The 17,030-nt window shown below is 38.2% G+C and overlaps 1 protein-coding gene across 2 annotated transcripts in view; it reads left to right on the forward strand.

Annotated features, from left to right (window-relative positions):
* Window positions 1-13,479, forward strand: part of Sgcd (sarcoglycan delta) — a 510,909-nt gene extending 497,430 nt beyond the window's left edge. For both annotated transcript variants that reach the window (XM_051180864.1, XM_051180863.1), the window contains exons 7-8: window positions 11,029-11,152; window positions 12,710-13,479. In XM_051180864.1, the coding sequence (XP_051036821.1) occupies window positions 11,029-11,152; window positions 12,710-12,883 (298 nt within the window). In that variant the 3' untranslated portion in view covers window positions 12,884-13,479. The remainder of the gene's footprint in view (window positions 1-11,028; window positions 11,153-12,709) is intronic.
* The last annotated feature ends 3,551 nt before the right edge of the window (window positions 13,480-17,030 follow it).

Consider the following 17,030-nt stretch of genomic DNA (forward strand, 5'->3'; position numbering starts at 1 on the left):
AGTTGGCAATGTCTTTCTTGTCTGAATTGACCACTGGGAGTCAGAAAACATAGTTACAATCCACAGGGAGAAGACTGGTATCTTAAGTAGGCTATAAAAGCCTCTCTAACTCGTCTTTAATTCTATTTGGATCTTCTATTGATTGAATGAAGGCTATCTGCATTAAGGGTAATTTCTACTCAGTCCATCTCCTCAAAAGTTGATCTCATTCAGAAATACTCTTGCAGATACTCTTTGAGTAATTTTTGACCAAATATCTTGGCAACCCATTGTCCAGTTAAGTGGACATATAATGTAAACTAGAGTAATCACCACAACATCTATATGGGCTCAAGTTGTTCAATGTCATTATCATTATCTATATAATTTTCATATATTTACTCTCTCCATATATATGGAGAGAGATTCAATTCCATTATATATATTCAATTATATTACCAACTCAAGTATATATATATATAATCACCTTGGTTATTTCATTTTATTCTTCAAGGCCAGTCCCCATTTACCTCCCACCTCCCAGTAATGCAGCTCACTCTATCTACTGTCTTTGAATTTCCTTCAGCTTGAAAAAATTATGTTCTCCAAAAAGTCTTCGGACCCTCTTTATGAGGTTATTTCTCATCCTTATGATATCAAATGTGAGCTTTTCATACACCAACTTTTCCTGCTACCCAGATTCATGCTAGTTATGGGTTCATATAATGCCCAGTATTTCTCTTGCTAGGACTCATTACCACCATAAACAAAGAATTATTTACTACAGCTCATCTTGAACAAGTGGATGCCTTAGCTCAAGAAATAAGTTCACCTTTTATACAACTGTAGCCTTAGCATTCTGCTTTGCATTGAGAACTCAATGAATGTCTGATGATCAGGCTAGGGATGAAGCTCAATGGTAAAGTACTTGTCTGGTATATACACAGCCATACAAACACAACAACACACACACAAAAAAACAAAAAATATTGTCTTTTAACAAAATGATGAGTCATTTCCTAATGGACGCTTAGAACCAAGACAGCAGCTGCCAGTCTAGGATATAGGCCACAGTTCCATGTCACCTTGGACTAGATCTAATAAATGTACCTTAAATCAGTCCATAAGCTCTATACTGGGAAAGAAGGTTTGATTCAAAATGATTTTCTGTGTTTGCCAAGATTGCCTTTCACCAAGCAAATCTCGCAATAGTTTTTCTCTAGGTGAGCAAACATTGCTGCTTTTTTCTGAGAGAAAATGTCTTCAACTGAAACCATTCAGTTCATTTCTTAGACTTTCAGAGTAGAACCAAAGGCATAGTTCTTTTAAAGGCACAGCTATGAGGAAACTCCATTTTTAAAATTAGAAACCTACTGCATGTAAGGGGTTTTTGAGATCCTGGAATGATGGCTAGGCAGTTCAAAGCATGAATTTCTCTGAAGAAGACCTGAATTTGACTCTAAGCCCTAAAGTCAGGCACCTCACAATGATCTCCAGCCCCAAATTGTTTAATTGTATGTAAGTATGTATGTATGTATGTCTAATGTTAATGTTCAGAGCAACTTGCTTGACTTAAAAGCAGAACCTATCTAGTGACGACCTGTTTCTTCCTACTGTTCTTAGGTACCTCTTTTATTTCATCAGATTTCTGTCATGCAGATTAAATTATTTCTGCAGAACAGCACATATTCAATACAAAGCAGGCATTTACAACAGGGGTGACATGAACATACATGATTTCAGCTTTTTAAGCTGGAATTGCAGTTCCTATAATTCCTTCCCTGAATTAGTCTGGCTGATAATGTAAAATAAGTGAACACTATTTGCCCTGGAAGATTGGTACCCAGCACTGGGAACTGAACTGCTGGAGCTCGCTGGCTGGCTCACTTTGTTAGCATGGGACTGCATCCCAGACTTAAGTGCCCCTGACCCTCCTTCTGCTTCCCCCACACTTTGGCCAGATGCATGCTTAATGAAAGCACTATGTTTCCTCTGCTGAAGCAGAGGCTTGGAAGGCAAGAGACTCTTTGAGGTATCACTCCATGCCAATCTTTCCTTTCTCCTTGCCTTGCCCTGTTGAAGTTAGGCTCCCACATCTGGCACCAAGCCTTGCAGTGACTACTGAATCAACTCCACTGACCACGAACAGTCAACTCCCTACAATAAACATGTGCAGCCTACTTTCAGAGGCTTTCATTCTCTACTTGGTCCATAACCAATAAACTTCTAAGGAGTTTCCTAGCACATTGACATCTCTCAGAAAGTTGGTATATCTCTAAAGCACAAGACTTTAACCCCACCTTTAAACATGAACTGATTTCAGTGTATGATGCCATGGTATCACTACTTTTAAAAGTTCAGAAACCTGGAATTCAAGCACAGCATTGTGGTAGTGTATATAAGCTGACCGGTTCACAAACTAAACGAAAATGGGAACTCAAAGAGTCTGAGCTCTGAGGCCAGCTTTATAGCTTTTGCTCAACTGCAAGAAATGTATCTCTGTTTTAACTAGCACAGTTCACATCTCAAGGCCATTGAAGTAGTATGTCTAAGAACACCAGTAAACCTGGAACCCCAAAATACCAAATCCACAGTATAAGAGTGGAATTGAACTTGTCTCTCCCCAATCCTTGATCCTTCAATCCAAATAACTACAAGAAGAACCACCTACCTCAAACTCCACCACAACTTAGTAACTTTAAATTAGCCCTTGCTCTAGTTTGGAACCTAAGTTCATATTCCCTATACTAACCTAAAACCTCAAGCAAAGGAATCACCTCTCCATGGGCTTGAGCTAATGGTACCAACTGTGATCATCCACTCTATAGGAAACTATCTTAAAGGCAGGCCTCAAATGATTTCTTCAGATAAGGACCAAAGAAATATAAACTCATAGTCAAAGGGGGGCAAGACACTCAGAACCAAGCCCCATGAACAAGAGGGCAAGCACAGAACTTTACTGTCATGGAGATTTCAGATATGGGAGAAGGCAGTGAAAGAAGATAAAATGGGTACTCCTGCCATGCATAAAAGATTGAAACCAAAAGATTGAAAGCAAAGGAATATTTAAGGTGGCTAATAAATTAGAAAATAGACCAAACAAAATGTCTATGCATAAAAATATAACCTCACAAAGAAAAATCCCAATGGATGTGAGGTGAAATGGATAAAGGTAAATCGATATGAAAATATATTGTAGAATTATTCAGAAAGCAAAAGCAGAATAATACACATGCCAGAACGAGACTAGTCTAAATGAGAGAGAATACAATTGGAAATGAAGCAAAAATAATTTTCAAGCACACATCTACCAAATGTTGTCTCGCAGTGAGGATAGACACGAAACCATAAATTTAGAGTTTACAAACATTCAGTCAATGAAGGTAAATCCATGTATAAGGGCTGAGGAGGTGGCTTGGTCAATAAAGAACTTATCATGTAGGCACAAGAACTGAAAATTACAAGACAGTGTCATTCACAAAATGTTGCTCACTGTTACTGTGTGAGTGCAGGTATACATATTCTGTGGTGCCGATGTGGAAGTCAGAGGAGAATGTTCTTGGGTATTGGCTCTTCTGCTGCAGGAGTGAAGCCAGGTCATCAGGGTAGTGCAAGAAGCTCTTATACTAAGATAACTCAAACAGTCTGGGTAATATCATTGTATAGTCCCTTAAGAGGGTACTCAGCATCACTAGTAGGTGTACAACTGTCTGATGTACAACTAATTCCCAAAACTGTACATTTAAAACATTTATAATATCAGCTTCTACAAGTCACAGTGGAGGTGCTCATTATCTAAGGCCTCTATTTCAGATCATTTTTTTTCCCACTTCAGATCTTAAATGAGGCTGCAGTTGAGCTGTTGGCCATGAGTGTCATCAAATGTTTGACCAGAGGAAAACTCAGTTCCAAGAATGCCATGGCTATAGGCAAGATTCCATCACTTCTTACTATTAGTCTGAGGACATTAGCTCCTCATGAGCAAAGGTTATCCATTGGTTTTATGAGTACTAAAAAGCCATCCATATGACAGGTCATATGACAAATTGCCACAAGAGGAATTGGGAATTGGAATGTAAGTCAAGTCCTTACACACAACCATCACTGTTGCCATATCTTGTATTTATAAATTCCTATATTGAAGGGAAGAAATTATTTAGGGACATGAGTATTGGGGGCAAGGATCACTAAAGGCTCTCTTCAATGTTACTTTACAAGTCTTAGATCTAGAGATTTGTGGCTACTTATACAAGGGAAAGAAAAACTTCTAAAAAACACTTGCATTAAAATTTTCATAGTACAATTTTTCATTGTACAAAATAGCCACAGACCAAAAAACAAAACAAAACAAAATCAGATGTCTAATAAACATACACTGGATTAAACAAATCATAGTCCTTTCAAGCAGTCAACCGTTATTACTGAGCAATAAAAGACTAAACGACGATGAATACAACCACATGAAACAATAGTGAACATTTCAAAAGTCAGAAAAGTCTAAAACTGGTGACATTTGCTATGTGGTGTTTGAAAACAAGCAAGTGATAGAAATGAGAGGAGGGAAGCAGGCAGAGACTGATGTTTGAGGAGTACTGCTTACATGAAAGCACATTTTTCAAAATACATTAAAGCATATAACTAATATCTGTGCATTTCACTCTATATGGCTTTTACTTCAACTGGAGGCTGAGGAGATGGCCCAGAGTTCAGTTCTCTAACACCCAAAGAAAAAGCTGAGTGTGAGGGTGTACACTTCCAATCTTGGGGCTGGGACATGAAGACAGAAAAACCACAGGGGCTTGATAGCCAGTCTAGTCAAATATGCAAGCTCTAGGTTCTGCAAGAGGCCCTGTCTCAACACATAAAGTGGAGAGCAATAGAGGAAGACAGCTGGCATCAAACCATCAAACTCTGGCCTCTTCATGAGTATGTATTAGTGTATACACCCCCATGTACCACACATACATGCAAAGAAAAGCTGTATGAAGTAAAAAGTAATCAATTACATAGGCACTCATCTGGAATATAACACATTCCATGGTTCGTATTTTAAGTATAAGGAAATATCCACCAGGAAAATACTGCAAGATACAGAGTCAGAATAACTATGGGTTCCTGAATTTTAACATGTGGGGGAAAAGACTATGAAGAAAAATCAAGAGTCATTAAGTATTGAGATGACAATGAAGGTAAAAAACTGAAAGTTTGTATCTAATGGCATACCTCTTTTTAAAATGAAAAAAAAAAAAAAATCAGTGTGTGGTAATACGCCTTCAACCAAGGCTACATATTGAAACCTTGTCTGTCTCTCTCTCTCTCTCTTTCTCTCTTCTTCTCTCTCTCTCTCTTTCTCTCTCTCTCTCTCTTTCTCTCTCTCTCTCACACACACACACACAATCAAATAGTACAAACATGGCTAAAAAATAAATAATAAAAACAAAGCAGAGCAATTAACTAGCTAATAGGCATAAAGGCATGGCACCAACCCTTGAAGTACACAGGCTCATAGGTTTATAAAAAAACTGACATCACCAGACCCAAAGAAGGTACTTTCAACTTTTAAAGAATTGATTCCATACAGAAAATGATTTCTTTTATAGAATTGGCAGTTCAAAGGCTCAGAATCAATAATGAAAACATATAGTAGGCATTATCTAGAAATCTATTCTGGAAGATCTCATATTTTTTGTGTAAGGAATGAGAATAGCTTTTGATTAAACTTAGAGGCCACAGGAGTGATCATATTGCATTTTTTTAAATGTTACAGCTATAAGTATTTTCTGGGGATGCTGTTAACATGCATAGGAATGCATATATTCTAGAAATGGAAGGGTTTAGGATGTGGCACATGTTAGAAGTTAGAATATCTGGTGAATTTTTCTAACCTTTTTGAAACAAAAAGACAGGAAGGAATTCAGGAACTGAAAATAAAGATCAAATAGATAAGAGTTATGAGAGAAAAAAATATTTTAAAACAAACCTCTAGTGGTATAGTTCAAAGGGTAAGAAGACAAAGCCACAAGTTAAAAAAAAAAAAAAAAAACAAAAAAAAAAAAAAAAAAAAAAAAAAAACAAGGTAAAATTTAAGCCATTATGTGAAATGGGAAAATTTTAAAAGTTGCATATTAAAATCAACCTGAAAAGAATTATAAAACATGTATCATGCTATAATTATTTTTAATAGATAAGATCAGAAGCATGCTGTGTATAGAGCTATATGGAACAATATTAAATTACTGAAATGCATCGAAGAAAACTTAACTAGACAAACACAATGATAATGACTAGGCCTCAAATCCCAGAAAAAAGCTCTGGTCCAATGAGATGACTCAGTGGGTTAAGGCACCCACTGCCAGTTCTGACCACCTGAGTTAGATGGAGCCACATCATGGAAGGAAAGAATCAACTCTGGCAAGCTGTTTTCTGACCCCCTTAGGTACATAATGGTACATAAAAGTGAATGTGTGCCTACACACACATGAATAAATAGATATTTTATATTTTTGGTTGTGAGCCTAGCCTTTAATGGCTGAGCCATCTCTCCAGCCCAAATAGATATTTTTAAAAAGGGTAACAAAATCATTCCATGTTTCCTTATGATACTTAAATCCATGGCTGCATAGAAAACCAAAATGGTTAAGGATTTTGGAAGAAGCTACAGGTAGTAAGATTTACCTTACCAGGTGAAAGAACACTAGAACCCTTAAGGTAAGTTGACATACTATAAGTACTTTTCAAGATTGGACAAATAAAACAATGAGACTGGAAATCCCCAGAAGAGGTGTAAGGCTATGAAAATGTCGTGTAAGGTAGAGCTCCAGATGTTTTTCACATACAATGCTCTCATAACAATCTGCATCTATACAACCCCAACATCAGTGCATGCACGAAACTCAATAATGAACAAGTTATAGATGCTGTGAAAATCATGACCAGACTATAAGGACTATTGCTCCAATACGTTATAAAAGGCACAAAGCTATTTGTCTACATTAAACCTACAAAGATACACTGATATTCTTAGGATGAACAGACAAACCACAAAGGAAAAGAAAAAAATCATAAATAAACAGAACTGAATTTTTTAGCATAAGTACTTATAAATCACACCTAGAAAGTTACCAAAGGGCAGGCATTGGCACTTTCTGCATTGCTAGAGAGAAAAGTCAAATTGAGAAGTCACCTTGGAGGCTGTATGATATGTTCTTACATGTAGTAGCTATGCCTATCTCAGGATTACCAAATCTGTTCTTTGTCTGCAAGAGTGTTCTGCATATGTGCACAAGGAGACATGCCCCCAAAGTGTAAATAGACCAAGTATTTATAGAAACAAAAGCCTGGAACCAGATGTGTAATGGAGCAATACAAAAATAAATCATAGCATATTATGACACCAGGAAAACAGAATAAACTACAGCCATCTGATGGGCTGTGTGTGGATCTCAAGAATATAACAAGGTGCACAATAGTTACTAAAGAAATATGTAAAACATGCAGAAGGAAACAATATATCAAGGAGGCAAATGTGTAGCTGTGAAGAAAAGCAAGAAGGCAATAATCACAAAAGTCCTAATAGTATTGATTAGTGAGAGGGAAAAGGGATAAGTGGAATGGAGGAAATGAGCTGTGGGTACCAAAGATAAGCATTTCACTTTTACTCTTAAAGAAAATGTGGAGCAAGATGACACCATGCCAGTCTATCCCCTCCTTTATTTGTATAAAGACTTTGCATTTATTTGTGAAATTTAATGCTTCCAAAGAGAATACACTTTTTACAAACTCAGAAAAAAATCAGAATCCTGAGTAGCAGAGACATTAGAGAATCAGCCACCTCCATAGACAGCATCTCCATCATCTCCTTAATATCCAGGCCAGCATCACTTGCAGGTACCGTTATGCTGGCAGTGTCCTTTTAACTTAAATCTCACTTGTAGGTTGCTTACTAGCACTGCCTAATTAGTCCCTGTGGGCATCTGAGTTTACAGCCCTGTGTTAAGGCAACATCTGCTGATGTGTTCGTTCCATGCCAGTACCACTCATCAGTTACATAGCCCAGTGCTCTGCACTTCCACAAACTCACACTGAAAATTCTTTCCTCTTAAGACCTGACCTCTCTCCTTAGCCTCCCCTTCTGGTCTTTATCTTCATTTCTATGTTTATTTCTTGGAGGTCGCATTTTTGTTTTTTTTTTGTTTTTTTTTTTTTGTTTGTTTGTTTTGTTTTGTTTTGTTTTTGTTTTTTTCCTCAATGATAGCAGCATTCATTTCCAAAAGTCAGTAAAGTCCTCAACATTTTCCCACCGTTTTCATCTTCATACCACATAATCAGTCACATTCTAGTTGTTGATCTGTAGTCAGAAATGGATAGGTATCACTTCCAGAATGTTTTACCCTCTATGGTTCCCAAGGGCTCTTGTGGGAGATTGTTTTTCTTAGCACATGTTTAGCATATGAACAAACGGTAGTGTGTCACCCTGAATAAGAGAGACCACCAGAAGGGTTGTAAAACAGACAGTAGGGTACTTTCACATTTCTGCTCCCAGGAGGTGCTCATAACAACATGGTTCTTACATTGCCTTTTACAATGAGGCATTTTCACAATAGCTCCCTTTCTTATTGTTCTAGTACTTCCAAGGCTGAGGCTAAGAGGATAACATTCAGTTTTAAGTCTAATTGTCTGCCTCAGAGTCTTTCTGATTGCCTGGTAACATTAACAAGACAAGAATAGAGAAGAATAAAGTAAATTCTGATGTCTAAAATGTTAGCACTCTTATCTAATGAGTTCTCTAAACCCTACACATAATTCTCTTTGTTGAGTTTCTTTGGACTCTACCTCCAACTATTTTTTCACGGAATCACTCACTGTGAATGCTAGGCACAATGTATGAGCATATTCACTATTGCTGGGATTTGGTGTCACCAACATAAACTACTGAAATGTGAGAAGTACTGTGTGACTTTTGATAGAACATGACATGTGCATCACTTGGCTATGTATGGTACTACGGTCTCACTCTCATTTGTGGACATATTCTGGAAACAAACACTAAATCCATGAATAAAGAGTGGCTTTTATTTACAGGGTAACAATATAGATGGGGGAAAAAAGTTTTTCTAGAAGTGATTCAGTCTGGTAAGCAACATACTGACTTTGGTTTCTACTAAATTAGGCTCAAATCTTATTTCTGCCATTTGAGTGTAAATATAACCCTAACCAAGTCTCTTAAGTGTAACTACTTGCTTATAACAACTATGAATATTAGGACAGTAGACTGACTGGGTTTTATGAAGACTAAGATCCCACATATGACACTCTATATACAGTGTCATCTCATAAATCTTCAGTAAAAATAAAGATTATGGTTGTAGGAAGAAATAGGCAAGAGCCAGGATAGGACTCAAAGGGTAAGGGCTTGAAGTACAAGCCTGGCAACCTGAGTTCAATCCTGGAAATTCAAGCAAAATGGAGAAGAGAACCAAGCTGTCTTCTGACCTCCATACATGCACAGTGGCAATATGCCCCTCCCTCACACAAAAGAAATAAGAACAACAAAGAAAATCAGATCAAATCCTAAATGACTGAGCAGCATAGGCTCAGCCTAGGAAGATTAGGGAGGTTTTGAAAGGAGAGGCAATCTATATCAATCTGTGAAATTCAGTAAGGTGAGGGAAACACTTCAGACAAATGGATACAAAAGGTACAATAATCTACGTTAGTGATGACCTAGTGTACTAAAGAAGGGGGTGAGTTAAATGCTAAGTTAACTGGTGAAATAAGAGAAGATAGAGATGGAAAAGGGAATGAAGGAAAACAGAGTGAGATCTTTCTCTTGGGAATTGTGGAAGATAGCTGTGTCACGGGCAAGTAATATTCCACCCACAATCATAGTATTTTAGAGCAAGTCATATTTCTAATGTCAGGCCTGACTTGAACTTTATAGATAAAGAAACTGAGGCTTTGAGATAATTTAGGGAGGAAAAGAAAAAACAAATGCCTGTGGTTATAATGTTATAAATCTGGAGTCATTCAGAGATTCAGCAATCTGACCATGAATAAATTTTAATAAATAAGAGACTTTATTAAATAGTGGCCAGGACCATACATAATGGCCAGGTCTATTATCTGAGTATGGCACCAAATTACATTATTCAGGGGCTTAGAAAAGCAGAGCTCACAAGGCTATGTATGTTATGCCTTCCTGCAATCAGAGGCAAGCACACATCCTGATGTGCTTCCTACCTATCTACTTCCTGCCTATATCTGATCAAGCATATGTACTGAACAATTGAAGCAAGCAAGCTTGTTTACAGAAGCAAAAACACGGAGCTTGTTACCTTACATGAACAACAGCACCCAGCATTCCAGGAAGTTGCTGATCTTTGGGCAAGTGGGACTTACAGGTTAGAGACAGTTTTACTTTATAGATCTCTTTAAGCACAGCAATTTAAACTTAAAATATAACATTAGCCATCACAATAAAGGGGACACCTCCTGGCTTGATTTTATTTTAAATGATCTTATTTTTAATTGTATGTGTATATGTTGTGGGGTGGGGAGTGTTTATGTGCATGTGCATGCAATTGATGGAGGAGGCCAGTAGAGAGCATTGGATACCCCTAAAGCACTCTTAACCCCTAAGCCATCTCTCCAGCAGCCTAGATCTATTTTCTTAACTTTGTTCTGCTTGTGCCTTCATAAGATTCGTATAGTAGGACAGAGTGAAAACATTCTAGAAAGCTAGATGCTAAAATCTTCTTACTTTAAAAATAATAAGAATCATGGAGAATGAAAGATATAGGTAAAATTTTGGTTAATTTTAATAAAGAGAAATAAAAAAACAATCATCAGGAATAAGATAGGGCTATGATCCTAGAATATCTTCCTTTCAAGCTTTTTGAAATGTGGAGATGATAAGCCTAGAACCCTGACACTCTATGTCACAGATGTGTAAAGCAAACTCTAGACAACTTAGATCCAATGCCATGAGCATCCACTTCCTAAAATTCCTAAGCAGGGAAAAGGATCTTCAATCTGTGGCTTGTGTTTCAGGTTGGAGTCCCCAACCCGATCTCTAGTGATGGAAGCCCCGAAAGGCGTAGAAATAAATGCAGAAGCGGGCAATATGGAAGCCACCTGCAGAAGTGAGCTGAGACTGGAGTCCAAGGACGGGGAGGTAAGGAGTGGGAAGGACAGAAATTAGGAGTCCACTGGCCTGAGGGACCAACCTGTACCCTAGGTTGGTTTTCACTGAGATAAATCTTACATAGTATCAACCCAAGGAGTCCATGAGACAGTTGAACAGAATGATGACAAGCCAAATCCCCAGTACATAAAAGTTATGGTACACTGTTTGTGACATGCCAGGATAATGCTGGGTATGTGTAACCATCTCTATCTCTCTACATCTATTTCTTTCTCATAGCCTTAAAATAAGATTTTGTTCACCCACACAAAAAATTAAGTTGTATATTAAACTCATGTCACTGAAAATGAACTTAATTCACATGTAGTTATTTTATGTTGTGTGCTTGGATTCCCTTTGAGAAAGGGAAATTAAGTCTAAGCAAAACCCCAAGTCAAAACAAGCCAGAAGACAATAAGGTCAAAGTAGATGGCTAAAGAGTAAAATGTTGTTGACTCTCCTTACCCCAACACAATCCCAGTCATGGGACAAAATTCCACCTGTATTTTTAAGCTGAGTTCTCCTAGCAGCAGGAGTCTCATTTGACTAAAGATTAAAAGGGGACTTTTGTTTAAGTGTTCATAGGTGAACTGTTTCATTTAAGAATTAAAATAAAAGGGCAGCCTGACTTTTTAAGATAAAACAGTACTCCACCTTGCATATCTACTTACAGGGTGCCCAGATCTCTTATATAATTATACCCACTCAGTGGGATCTTTAAAAAAAATGTTTGGTTTAGTTAGACATTTTCTTTTTGTTGTTGTTTTGTTTTAAAAGATTTTGTCTGATGGAACCTTCCAGTGTAACAACTGCCTCTTCAGATTGCTGTGAACTGCAAACCACTCTCGTAAAAACAGAGACTGACTATATAGCCAGCTCAAAGCCACTGAAACTTGACCTCTGTGGGGGGCAGTCATAATCAAAACCCTAAGGAAACCTTTCAACATAGCTTATTTTTTTTTTTAATTAGTGCCACCATTAGAAAAAAAGCATGAGGAAGACTCACCAATCTTTTAAAGCATGGGTAATACTACATTCTTCTGTCTTCTGGGAACTTCATATTGGCCATGGGCATGATTGCCCTAGACTAATTAAAACTCTTTACTGTATCATTCCCACGTTTTTGATGCTATAATACTATTCTTATTCTGCATATCATAGTTTTTGAAAAATGCTAACATCAACCAACAAGGCATAACCTTGCTAGATTATAGGGGTGTGTGAGATTAGAAACTGTCTTCTTATTTATTGAATGTATATAAGTACTCTTTTAACTTTATCCCAGAAGAAGGCATCTGATCCTACTATTGATGGTTATGATTGCTGAGATTTGAACTCAGGGATCTCTGGAAGAGTAGCCAGTGCTCTTAACTGCTTAGCAATCTCTCCAGCCCCAATAAAGGCTGTCTTATCTCCACTAGCAACATTGTTCAACCCACAGTCAGTACTTGTGAGGTGTAAATTTAGTGAAATAGTCAGTGCTTTTTGAGTTTCAAGAACCCATATGGCAGCCTCTGAATGACTTTCTTTTCTATTTTCTCTCTCTAGATTAAGTTAGATGCTGCGAAAATCAAACTACCTAGACTGCCTCGCGGATCCTACACACCCACAGGAACGAGGCAGAAGGTCTTTGAGGTCTGCGTCTGTGCCAATGGGAGGTTATTCCTGTCCCAGGCAGGAACTGGTTCCACTTGTCAGATAAACACAAGTGTCTGCCTTTGAAGGACTATCCACAGTGGACTATTGTTGGCAGCATTGAAGCCCTTTTTGGCTAGAGACACTGGCTGTCAGTTATTTTTACTAGAACACAGAAAGCCTATCAAAGACCTTGTGTGTGTGTGTGTGTGTGTGTGTGTGTGTGTGTGTGTGTGTGTGTGTGTGGTTGTGTGTATGAGTGGATATAAATATATATAAATATATATAAATAAATATATATATCCTCTGTATAAAATGAGGTTTCAGTACAAAAGGAACCATGGGTGACCCTGTGACATCATCCACTGTCATTTTTCCACCCCATCCCCACATAACAGAATCTAAGCACTGGCTCAGCATTCCCCAGGCAATTTCAAATCACACAGTAAATTGAGCACTTAGAGAATATCCACTGATATTGTCAAGTAATCCCCTAGCTTCTCTCTTAGAGTCATTTAGAGGCAGTGATGGCGGGAATCTTTGGGTCACTCTCAAGTGATGATATATTAGCATAAAAGATAAATATTTAACCCATTTGTAATCACAACACCAGGCAAGTTGTGGTGATGGAAGCCAGCCTAGGCTACATAATGAGACTGTATTAAAAACAAAGACATTTGGTTTCCCTTTTTTAGCTTCATCCAAGCTGGTCAAGTTCTTGACTTCAAGATAAGGATATGGTATACCCATAGAAATTAGTCACACCAAATCAGAATACCCACCCTACCTTTGTAGACCAACATACTAGGAATAGTGTGGCTAAATAAATAGGGGCAGGGAGGTTGAATTCTGAAAGAATGTAAGTCACTCACCTAACTTCTACTTCTACTTGCTTTGAACTCACATATTGTCTCACAGTCAATGAATAGATGCTTGAGTCAGCATAGAAGAGGATACCAGCTCCTCTTATGAGCCAGAAGCTATTTAATGGCCTAACAGACAAAGTGAGGCATCTCATTTAAGGGAAAACGGTCTCCCAAGCTTTTAGGGTCTCACAACTCTTATCCAACAGACTCAAAATCACTAAATCAATCAGAACCCCAAAGAGTGAGCCCCAGATCCCAAGAGAAGTTATTTTAAGATGGATATTAACTAAGAGTACCATGGGGAAGCTAACTAACTTTTACAAGTTTTCTGAGATGGGTGGGCCATCTAGAGGCATGTCATATTTTCAAGGGCTTGCACAAACTCCCTTGCTTTGCTCTTGTGCATTTTGTCAGTGCTAGAGTATTTGTATTCCTGAACTCACTGTTGCATTTTTAGGAATCACAGACTTAAGAAACTACATGCTGCCAGAATTTCTCATGACAAGTTAATATAGACAGAGTTGTGTGTCCTCATCAGAAATACTGTGTCCCCTGGGGTCAACAGCACCCAACTCCCGCATATGGAAATAGTCTCTATTCCCGCCATCAGCTACCTCTTATCACCCTACCTTCATTGCCATGCCCCAGGGTCACCCTGGCCAGCTCTTGTGCTGGGACAGGGGATTACACCATCTCTGTTCAAAGAGGGGGAAATGTGCCTATGCCTTAAGCCAATGCACTCAGCAAGGAGAAGCACATCCTATTTATCTTGTTACCTGTAGTTTATTTTGGGTGGTTGGAGGGAAATGCTTTAGTCACGACTGGGCATCAGAAACTGGTAGATAAACCAAGTGGTTTCCATGTTTGGACTATGAGGAGCCCAGAATGGAGGTATAACTGGCTTAGATCATTCTTGATGCTACTAGGTGAAGCAGCAGCCCTACAATATTGAATGAAGTTGTATTTGTAGGCCTGAGTGGCACTTATTTTTGGTTTTGTTCTAATTTTTCTTACTCCACAAGCTGAATGGTTTATTATAGGAGACAAAAAAAAAAAAAAAAAAAAAAAAAAAAAAAACAAGTTTGCTCTTTCTGTATGACATGCAAGCAATAGACTGAGGTTTGCACACATGGTATGTACTCCTCGGTTGCTTGTTGCCACAAAGCAGGGACTCTTAACCTGACTCATGACTTCATGACTTGGACTTCTGGCTTCTTGGTCAAGCCTAGCTCCCCTCACCCTCTCTGCCTATCTTATGCAGAGGCACTGGGTAGGTCCATCGTAGAGCAAAAACTTAAACAGCATGGTTATCTACAAAGGCATCATGTTAGAGGCCCCAGGTTACTGGACCTCTTATATGCCCTTTCTGCCAGGATCTGCCTGTATCACACACGGGTATCATTTTTAAGTCACAAAAAAAAAAGAAAGAAAGAAAGAAAGAAAGAAAGAAAAGAAAAGAAAAAGAAGCCCTTCTTAGCTTTTAGAAGCACCTACCCCATATCCATCAGATAAACAATAACTCTAAAGTCCCTTGTGGCTAAGTATATAAAGACTACAGGGTTGTTTGGGGTGGGTAGAGGTGGTAGAGGGAGTGTTTCATCTGATTTAAGCAAACAAACTGCCATTGCATTTGACCATCTCACATCCATTGCCTATAAATAAGAAGAAAAACAAAGTTCCCTGCACCTCTTCTGATTTTATTTCCAATTGTGACATAAGTCATACTTCTTGAGAACTTTTGATAATTAAAAAATATTATGGTGCAAAATTGAATCCTAGAACAAACAAGTCACACAAACACACACAAAAAAAAGCATAGCAGTTGGGATATAAATTGAGAAATCGCTGTAGGAATATGTAATACAAAATTCTGATTAATTCTGGTTTTCAGTTTTGCTAAAGGACATCAGATAATACAGAGGATCTCTGGCCTGAAGAGATTATATACATCAGTTCAGACTAAAACCTGGTGAAAGCCATCCCTAGTTGTCAAGAAATTCCCCCACCTACCCACGCAATGCTCTCCAACCAGAATATTTGTCCGTAGTCATGAGAGACACTTTCACCAGATTTCTGTGGAGGGGATCAGCATTTTTATTAATGTCTTCTGACCCCAACTTTTTGAAAATGAGAGTTTTTCTAATCTTTATATATAATATCTTCTAGACAATCATACCCTTGAGTCTCTTAAGCAGCTGGTGGAATAACAGGATTCAAATGACTCTCCATCCTCCTAGAACTTCTGGTATGCTATCATTTTACATATCAAAACATGATCTCCAAATACAGTTATCATTTAGTTCTGTTCAGCATATCTGTTTGGCAAATCATGAGAGTTTCATTTAGAGGGACTACCTCAAGATGACATCGGTTTTGAAGAGCTTCATGATGGCATCTATCTAGGTAGGAACATAGTGTGTGGCTTCATAATTGTTACATGACTAAGGGACAGCATTTTACAGACTTGAACTTGTTTTTAGTGTCCTTCAGGCCATACAAATGGTACTGCACATCCACAAACCATAGACCAAAGATTACTTGAGTCTTGACCTATAGAAAGGGTCAATAAACTACCAACTGGAGACCAAGCCTGACTCCACAACCACAGATTTTACGTGTCATATATGAGCCATGTCATTCTTTATGCCCACCATTGACTGCACGGCCAGCAAAACAACATTACAATTATTCAGTCCTTTATAAAAAACATTTGCTGCCCCCTGAGCTATAGGTCACTTGTAGAATGTGTTAGACATAGTGGAACAGGAGGCAAACTTCTCAGGAACAAGGAATAGCCTGTGTTACCATGGGTACTTGGGGATATAAAACTTGGCTAAGGTTTTAAGAAGAAGGACATATCTAAGAGAGAAGGCAGATCAGAGGGCTGAGGTAACTGAAAAAGTGGAATGAAAAGCTTAGGAATAAGGAAGCTGTATTCTTCCACTTTTTTTGTGTGTGGGGGGGGTGAAGCTTTCTTGGGTGTTTCTTGGGTGAGCAAAGCTTGACCAGAAATGAGCCAAGGAGAGTGATCTCGATTCAGAGTCTTTTCCCTAAAAATATTTGAGTCTATCTACACCCACCAAGACTGCATCTTCCCATGTACCAGAGAGACTTCCACACCTCAGCCATCCAGAGAATACTCTTGACTTTACATGACCTCTGTTACCCATACCTCCAAGGTAGCCACTGTTCCTATAGCCCCAGAATATTTAGAAGAATGCAAAATAATAACATCTTTATATATGTAGGAATAAACTGAAATATTTCCTATGGAGCCACTTCTAGAAGTGACCAGATGAATGGCAGTTTACTTTTGCTCTTTGGAATTTGGGTCTTTTCTTTGCTCCTTTGGAGTAGAGGAAATACAA

Source organism: Phodopus roborovskii, unplaced genomic scaffold (assembly GCF_943737965.1).
Source record: "Phodopus roborovskii unplaced genomic scaffold, PHOROB, whole genome shotgun sequence".
Taxonomy (NCBI): domain Eukaryota; kingdom Metazoa; phylum Chordata; class Mammalia; order Rodentia; family Cricetidae; genus Phodopus; species Phodopus roborovskii.